The 9,381-nt window shown below is 35.1% G+C and overlaps 1 protein-coding gene across 1 annotated transcript; it reads right to left on the reverse strand.

Annotated features, from left to right (window-relative positions):
* Positions 1 to 408: 408 nt before the first annotated feature.
* LOC132068688 (cytochrome b561 and DOMON domain-containing protein At4g17280-like) lies at positions 409 to 3,891 on the reverse strand. The gene is made up of 3 exons (XM_059462356.1): positions 2,971 to 3,891; positions 1,753 to 2,007; positions 409 to 926 (listed from the first exon to the last, which is right to left on the reverse strand). Exons 1-3 carry the CDS (start codon positions 3,589 to 3,591, stop codon positions 618 to 620), a joined length of 1,185 nt encoding a protein of 394 aa, XP_059318339.1. The 5' UTR covers positions 3,592 to 3,891; the 3' UTR covers positions 409 to 617.
* Positions 3,892 to 9,381: the final 5,490 nt, after the last annotated feature.

Raw genomic sequence — 9,381 nt, forward strand, 5'->3', positions numbered from 1 at the left:
TAGTCCGTTTTTCTCTAATCTCAACCGTGAGATTCCAACAAACCATACATAATTAAATCATCTTTAACATATTTTTCTGTTTTTAACACTTTCGAACAAATATAAGTTGGAGGAAATAAAGTGTGAAAGAAACACGCTTTAGAAAAAAAAGATAAGTGACCTAGAAAACTATGTATTTTGTGTGAGATGCACTGCCTAGTTCAGATCTGGGCTTGGTCTCTCGTGGTGGCAAACTCAAGGTGTGTATTTGGAAAAACGGGACAAGATAAGAGGGATTTGTATGTATTATTCGTTAAAAGTAAAATAAAAAGTTTGAATTAATGACATTTTAAATACAAGAAAGCGACATTTTCTCTAACAATTTAAAAAGAAAAGAGTAACATATAAATTGAAAGTAAGGAAGTGAAGCTGATAAAGTAAACCAGAATAGATGGTATGTCAACACTATATATTACACAAGAATAAATTACAGCCATATCCATCTGCAAGAGAATCTAAATCTAACAACCAAAAATCTATAAATAAATAATAATCTCAACTAAAAAAATACATAACATGCCTCATGTCTATAAAGAAATCAAAAACTATATAATATATTAGAGAATGAACATATTTATCTAGGCATATGCATTAACAGCATTAGTCCCATTACCCTGAGGATACTTATCAGAAACTGCTGTTGTTTTTTTCCTTTTAATGACAATGAACCAAGTAATAGCTTCCAATAAAACTGCAATGGCACCCAAGCATATTATCACTCCAATGTAAGCTCTCTTCCAGTTCTTCTGTCCATTTAATGCATCAAATCCCTCAAACACATTGATGATGCTAAGAATGATAACAGTGTATCCAGTAGCATGGTGGTAAATGTTCCAGTAAAGTCTGTACTTGTGGTCTGGCTTTGGTCTCAAAAGCAAAGCAAAAACCTGTCATACAAAACAACAATTAGAACTTGGATTTTGTGTCTTTATGCCAGGAATTAGTATGTTAATCAAGAGCTAAATATATCTTATTGAAGAGCTGGTCAACGTAGATATGCTTTGTACAGTTTTTTTTTTTTTTTTTCATTTTTGGCCCGTCGGCTGAAATTCTATTACGGCGCTAGGCATACACAAAACATATATACTGATTGTACATAATATGTATATTTTATCTGTATAAATACATATTATATGTATATTTATGCATACACTATATATATTTATACTTAAATATATAAAAGATATGCATTTGCCAGTTATTATTTCTTAGGGCAACCCAAAAAGGTAAATATCCCTCTTTTGTTTGTTGTGTAAAACCACTAGATTTCAACAAATTGAAATTTTGAACCTATAATTTCAAAAGCAAAATAAGTTCTATACTAGGAATCTGAAATGTCGGATTAAGTTTAAATCTTCAATCCACCTATGCCATCTATGTGCAATTTAGATAGGCGCTATGTGCTGCATGTGTAGCTCTATCTCATATGATTCTTTTTGTTCTCGGCGTCTAATAGGGTACTTTCCTGTCTCAAAATGATGACACTTTTTTCTTTCTGAGAGTTCAACCAAGTAAAAAAATTGGCTAACATTTTTTAAGAACTTTGAATCTTGAAGTAACTTTTAGTTTCTGAATACCGAAATTTTAATTTAAAAAACAAAGTGATCTATGTTTGATTTAGTCCTGAAATTTAGTCAAATTGATCTTGATAAACAAGAAGTGACAAATAATTGGAGACACATTAGATTATAGTGCCATATGTCTGATATATACCTGAAGAGTTCCAAGGCAGAACAGAGTGATACCAATGTTTCTATGAGTGGTGTATGTAATTCCAGCAGAATCACTACCAAGCTTGAGACCAGTGCCCCATCCAGCAACACCAACAGCATAAGCAGCAGTTTGGCAAGCAGCATGTAGATAAAACCAAGCTGGATTTGCTGACTTGAATGTTTTCAAGTACCTTGCAAATATGGCACCCATAGGCATCATAACTCCCCAACTAATTGCATTCAGCACTCCATGAGTCTGTCAAAAGTTTTCAAGATTTTCATTAGAACATAGCCATATGTATTCTCCACTCATAAGAGCTTTAACTTAAAATTATAGTATTCACCCAAATGGTTATTTGAGGCATAGAAGTGATCACTTCAAGTGAAAATTGTGACATGTTCATGTAGAGGCGGATGCAGAATTGAATCTGAACCATGTATCTTTTACGTGAAATATAAACTCATGTGTAAAAAATCAATAAAATTGCAATAAGTTGTAGGTCTGAACCTATAATTTTAAAGATAAATTGAATTTAATGGTTATCTTAAAAAGTTGAACCCATAAAACTTAAATCTTGGATCAGCTTCTATATTCGTGGTTCACCTTAATTTTACTATCTAACTTTTATTGTTAGGGGAATGTAACTTTGTGACAGTAGGTGCAGACTCAAATAAGGTTTGTGACTCTAGATTATTATATGCATAGACTCTAAATTCCGCCATCTTTATATACTCTGCAGTCAACAACAACAATTGCTCCTCAATTCCAAACAAGTTGAAGTCGGCCGTATGAATTCTCATCATCTATTCACATGTACTTAAGTTAGTTTCTCTAGCACTAGAAATTCTTACATTTTCTATTTGGCATATTAATCACTGACAAAACCAAAAGGACTCCTAGGGAATATTGGACGCAAGGGAAGTCACCGAATTACATTTTTCTCCCTTTTCTTTTTGTTTTTTGGGTCTTCTCGGGAGAAGAGAGGGGTGGGGATGAAAAAATTACTTGCTCGAGCCAACTGGACTAATATTTAAAGTTAAAATGGATTAGATTAATTTAATATTTTAAAATTAAAATTTAGATATTTAAAAATTATACAAAAAATACCGTGCAATTCTTATCATGTCAATATGAGAAAAATATTTTTTAAAATATCGGTCAAAATTATTTAGTTTGAATCTCGAAAGCAAAAAATACTTAGGAAATAATTGAACTCACGTTTCTTCGACGTTGTCTAGAACCTGCTGATATACCTCCACCCCCTGAGGTCTGACCACTAACAAAATCCACAGTTCCAGTACTCCTCATATTATCACCAGTCTGACTATGTACTTGTAAAGCTCCCTGAGAAACTGGACCGTTTTGCCATACCTGATTAAAACTAGTCCTCCCAGTAGGTAGCTCCAAAGTTGCAAAGATAATCATCTCATTATTTACAAACTCTGCTGAAATTCTTGGAACTCTAAAGTTCAATGGACCCTCACTCAGCTGAGTACTGTATGCTGAAATTGGCGAAGTGTATGCATGAATTTGCCCACTAGAATTTCTAAAAGCAACCAAACACTGAGCACCTACCATACCTTGACCACCAAGATTTAAAGCCCAAGCTACCCAATCACTGTTTGCCACGTTACCATGTCTATAAGCAAGATCAACTGTGTGGTTATCAGGGTGGTAGGTCCAGTGAAGGAAAGAGTTTAGTACAGGAAGAGGGTTGCAAGTGGAAAAAACACTGTTGCTCCTGAATTGATGACTTAAGCACTCTTGAGCATAAGAAGAAGTAGCTAGAGTTAACAAGATTGATGAAAAAAACATACTTGATAAGAGCTTATTATCCATTTTTTTTTGGTGAAAAAAGTTCAAGATTGGGTATTGGATATTTCCCTTAGGTACCAATTCAAGGATTTGGGTATGTTCCCAATGGTCCAAAAATTGATTTTTAAGAGAATTTTGTTTAGAGGGTTTTATATAATTAAATCAAGAAATTGAACTACTTGATCAAGAAAATGGGGAAGCTTAAATAGAACTTTATAGACTAGGAAAGATAGGTGGGGGAGAGTTGGGGGAGTTAGTTGACTGCTTCCTTTTTTAGAAAATTTGACACATTTATGTTTGAACCCAAAGTCTAAATGGGAAGAAAGAAAGATCCATAGGGAAGCAGCCAGGAAGGTCTATAAAATACTTTTACTTTTGTGGAGTTTATATTCAATTCAAAGATTTATTACTACTAGTCTTTGGTGCTCTAACAACTCCCTTGCTTTCACACGTAGAAAGTCATGAATTATTGTTTAAAATTGGACCATAAGAGATTTAAATATTCTAACAGTTTGGTCATATAATAGGTGCTTTTGGTTTGTAAGCATTTGTGCCAAATGTGTAAACAGATAAGCGCATTCACGAAGACCGCAATATTTAGTCACAATTTTTTAAAAGGAATTCTCTAGAAGATTTTTAACAATACTTCCTCAAGTCCAAAATAATTGAGGTTTTAGGCTTTGACACATGGATTAAGAAATTAGCTTACTCCTAAAATTAAGATGTGTATTGATTAAATTATCCTTAATTAAGAGAGGCTTTGAAACCATAACAAGCATTAATTTTGTTCATTGAACTAAAAATCTATCAAGCGTAAATTTTGAAAAAAGAATGAAATACGTTCTTGATAGATTAAAAACCTCAATTATTTTGGATCAACTTTTAGGGGAAAAATCCTCAATTATTTTGGACCGGAGGAGTAGAGTATAAAGAATGTAGTTGCATATAGTTAAACAACACTTTGTCTGTCACTTTGTTGTGCGTGTTTAAATTCAACTAAAAAAATTTCGCTTTTTTTTTTTCTCGAAATATTTAAATCACCTCCACAATGTGTATAAATGTTTCTATCATTTATTAATCTATTCAAACATCCTATGGCCCGTATAATACTTGTTCATATTTGAATCTAACTAAATACGTAATTAACCCAAGTGGACCATAGACTAGTGGTAGACCTGTGATATTTTATTTGAGCGTTCTTTTGGAAGCGCGCACACACGCAAAAGATAAAGAATGTCCCTGCATTTCTCTCCTCACTCGTTTAATGGACCCCAAAATAATTGCCTTTCCTTCTTTTTTAGATGAACATGGAGAGACATTAACTATTGTAACAAAAATGACTACACAATAATATCTTAAGCAAAAGTCATAGATAACCTCCTAAACTTTTTCACGTTTTCCTCATGGCTACTTAAATCTAAGATTGTTCCAATTTGATACCTAAACTACTCTGAATTTGTACCACCTACGCACCTTTTGCCTTTTTTTTAATAACACCTGGGCGCGTGTATATACGCCACGCTTACATGTAGTTTCGTTCCATTTAACGCCTCCCGCGTGGAAATAAAATCCACGTGTTTTTTTTTTAAAAAAAAAAAACAGTTTCCTAAAATAAATGGGCCTACCACTAAAACCTAATTCCCAAATTAACACTTTCTCTCTCCCCGACTCCTCTCTCTCTCTCACGGCGATATAGTCGACGGTGATGATCACAGTCGATTAAAGGTGTTTTTTGGATAATATCTTACGTGTAAGTATCTTAAACCTTTGTATCTCTCTAGATTAGCTGTTAATCGTGTTCATAATGATTGTTTAAGCTTGTTAGGGTTTTAGTTTTTGAGATTAAAGTTTTTTGGGGGTTTGTTTTTTAGAATATTCCATCCCTTTCCGTTACTATATTTGTAGTAGTCGTTTCTCGGTGGTGAGTGGGATTAGAAAGTTAGGTTTTTAATTTTCAGGTTTGGGGTAATGTGTTTGAGAATATTCCCGTCCCTATTTTTGTAAAATATGCCTTAAAAGTGTGCCTTTTTGGTCATTTTACTGAAATTAATTCATTTTGTGATTTTTTTTTTCAGGTTTACCTTACTAATTGACCATGGAGGAGCTCATATTTACACACATTCACTACGGTGGGACCTTTGTAGAAAATCCTGACCCTAATTACCATTCCTTTCTAGTGCCAGTCATCAGGTATATCGAGAAAGACTACTATTCCCTAATGGAATTGGTTTATTATACTAGAGAATTAGGTTATTTAACAGTTGATGGTTTTTTTTACCAAGATGCAAATACTAGAGAATTCAATGTTATTGAGTCTGACCAACATCTACTGGACCTAATAAAAGACTTAAAAAATGAGGACCCCTTTCATGTATATGTCCTTCATTCATTGACATCTGTCTTGGGAAATCGAGCGTGGGCACATTGGTCTCTTAAAAGGCCCGAAATTTCTTCTAGTCAAACTAGGTCATCAAAAGGTGTTAGAGTGCTTGATAACTTAGATGAAGAGGGTGTTGGGGCTGCTGTTGATAACCTAGATCAGGAGGGTGTTTGGTCTGCTGATGATAACCTAGATCAGGAGGGTGTTGGGGTTACTCCTGAGTTTGTATATGGGGCTGCTAGTGACAAGTTAGGTGAAGAAGCATCTAATCTAGTAGATGTTGATGTAGAGGGTAATATATCTGATTGTGTGAGTAGTGATTTAGATCTAGGAGAACAACCACCATAAGATGGGTCAGATATAGATGAGGAGTTGAGAGCTATTAGACAAGAAAGAAGATGTAAACAAATAGAGAAACAAAAGGCTGCTACAACTCAAAAAATTCCAGTTGGAGAGGCTGGTGGTATAGATAGAGGGTTTGAGGATATTGGGAAAAATAAGTCTAACAAATATGCTGGGAAATTGGGTGGAGATGAGGAATATATTGATAGCTCGATCATTGGAGTGAAGATAGCGAGGAACGGCTTGATGTAGATCTTCCCTTTGAAGGGGTAGATTTACCTTCTAAAAGGAAAAGCAAAAAAGCTAGGTATGATGAAGATTGTGAGGCGGCTGTTTTTGAGCTTGAAATGGTCTTTGATGGTGTAACACAATTTAGAAAGGCTCTAGCAGACTATGTTGTAGAATAGGAAGCAGTTGAAGGTAAGACCAAATGATAGCCATAACAGAAGGCTAAGTGTAAAAATACCAAGTGTAAGTGGGTCATGGCGGCTAAGCTTGATAGGGACACGAGGTGATTTTAAGGTGATTACCTATCATCCCATTCACAAGTGTATTCCTTTGAACAAAAACAAGATGTGCACTTCTAAGCTAATAGCAAGGAAGTTTAAGGACAGAATTGTTTCTCAACTTTACTTAAGGATATAGGAAATTCAGGAATTGGTAAGGGACAAGCTTGGTCTTTATGTTGGTAGGACTTTTTGCCACAAGGCAAAACAGAGGGTTATAATAGAAAATATGGGTGACTGGAATCTAGAATTTTCCATATTATGTGACTATGCTGACATGATCAAGCAAACCAATCCAGGAAGTAGTTGTTGGGTTAAAATTGATAAGGAGACTGAACCTGGGAAAAACTTTTTTGTGTACTTCTATGTCTGTTTCCAGGCATTTAAGCAAGGCTAGTTGGATAGGTGCAGAAAAATAATAGGATTTGATGGTTGTTTTCTCAAAGGAGCATGTAAGGGTGAGCTATTGGTAGCTGTGTGAAAGAATGGGAACAACCAAATGTATCCTATTGCCTGGGCAGTGGTGGATACAGAGACTATACATAGCTAGAATTGGTTCATAAAGTACTTGATTGCTGATCGTAAATTTGGAAAATGGTGAAGGGTTGATTGTAATGTCAGATATGCAAAAGGTACCATTTATATTCCATTTACTTAAAATTTCAGTTTAGTAGAGGACATTTTGCTATGTTTAACTGTTTTTTTTTTTTGTACTTTACACATTTTCGGAAGGGACTTATTCCTTTCTTGTTGGAGCTACTGCCAAATGCTGAGACAAGGAGATGTGCTAGACATGTTTGGAGTAATTGGCATAAAGAGTAGAGAGGAGAAGAAAGAAGGAAGCAGTTTTGGAGATGCTCTAAGGCTAGCTTTGAAGTCAAGTTTAAAGAGGAGATGGATAAAATAGCCAAATTGGGTAAGCCCAAGATAATGGAGGATTTTATACATTATCAGCCTTTTACATTTTGTAGGGCATATTTCAAGTTTCATTCCAAGTGTGATGTTGTGAAAAATAACATGTGTGATACTTTTAATTCTTGGATCTTAGCTGCTAGACATAAATCTATTATCACTATGTTAGAGGAAATTAGGCATAAAATGATGAATAAGCATGTAGACATGATCAAATTTGTTGAAACTTGGATTGATGATATTGCCCCTATGGCAAGAAGAATAGTGGAAGAGAACAAGGAGTTGTCTAATAGGTGTCATGTTAAATGGAATGGGGTGCATGGTTTTGAAACTAGAGATGGTGGGTTCATATTTGTTGTCCACTTGGATAAGAAATATTGTGACTGTAGGCTATGGATGTTTTATTCCTTTCCCTCATGTTGTTTGTGCTTATTATTATTTGAATCTAGATCCTGAGGCACATGTAGAGCATTGGTATATGAAGGAAACATTTCTTAAGGGTTATAGTCACTTCATCCAATCTATTACCAATATGAGGATGTGGTCTAAGACTACAAACCCATCAATAGAGCCTCCAGTGCCAAGAAAAATGCCTGGCAGACCAAAGAAGAAAAGAATGAAGGATAAAGATGAGCCAAAGAAATATGGAAAGTTGTCAAAGAAGGGTGTGAAGATGACTTGTTCTGTTACACCTCGGAAAATTTTTCGTTAGTGCACAGTGAACAAGCTAATGAAGAGCACGAAGTATATGATGTTTCAATAAGTAAGAAATAGCATTTGATGATTCCAAATAAGATTTTAAAGGCATTCGATGTTAGACGAGAAAGTTGCCAAGAGAAGGCAATGTATACGATAAGTATCGGAAAGGATTTATGAGTAGCTAGTTAATGATGACTTAATGATGTTATGGGGAAGAGTTATAACGCCCCTTAGATTTTTAATCAAGTGATAAACAAGTGCTAAGAAGGGTCCATAAGGATTGGAGATCAAACGAGACGACGAGAACAACTTCGGTGGAACTGTGAGTTCCACGACCATGTTCCACGGACAGCACCATGATCCACGGACCGTGGATGGGTCCGTGGAACTGCCGAAAGTGGTGGCTGGCTGGTCGTGAACTACGACCAGTTCACGGCGGCACTATGTTCCACGGACCGTGGAACAGTCCGTGGAACTCCCGACGGGCTGAAATGTTCTAAGTTTATAAATGTGATCCCAACTTCATTATTTCATTCCAACACTTCTCCACTTCTCTCTAAAGTCTCTAGAGCATCACATACATTTCATAAACAAGAATCCAAGGGAAATCAAAGGTTCTTATCATCAAAACAAGTGAATCAAAAGTAAGAAAACCCATTAAAGTTCATCAAAAGCAAGGAATTCAAGTGAAGGAAAAACTAGGGTTTAGCTCAAGTGAGGTATTTGCACCCAAGGTTCAATACTACACCATCTAAGGTAAGTTTTATGATGTTTCCATGTTGTTTAAGATATTTGAAAGTTGAAACACTTGGATTGCAAAATAATATAAGAAATGGTTCATGAATGTGCAATAGTGCCACTTTTGAGTAAATGTTTGGAATGAGTTATGATTCTTGATACATTATGAATATAATCATGTTATAAATGATGTTGAGAACATGGGATAAACCTTGAATATGAATGAACGGAATTATG

This window comes from Lycium ferocissimum, chromosome 8, assembly GCF_029784015.1.
Source record: "Lycium ferocissimum isolate CSIRO_LF1 chromosome 8, AGI_CSIRO_Lferr_CH_V1, whole genome shotgun sequence".
NCBI lineage: Eukaryota > Viridiplantae > Streptophyta > Magnoliopsida > Solanales > Solanaceae > Lycium > Lycium ferocissimum.

Bases quoted from the DNA above. Each gene is read 5' to 3' on its own strand.
- LOC132068688 (XM_059462356.1), bottom strand. From the start codon at position 3,591: ATGGATAATAAGCTCTTATCAAGTATGTTTTTTTCATCAATCTTGTTA. The intron at 2,008-2,970 runs GTGAGTTCAATT...AACTTTTGACAG, and splicing joins CTAGACAACGTCGAAGAAAC to ACTCATGGAGTGCTGAATGC. The intron at 927-1,752 runs GTATATATCAGA...TTTGTATGACAG, and splicing joins TCTGCCTTGGAACTCTTCAG to GTTTTTGCTTTGCTTTTGAG.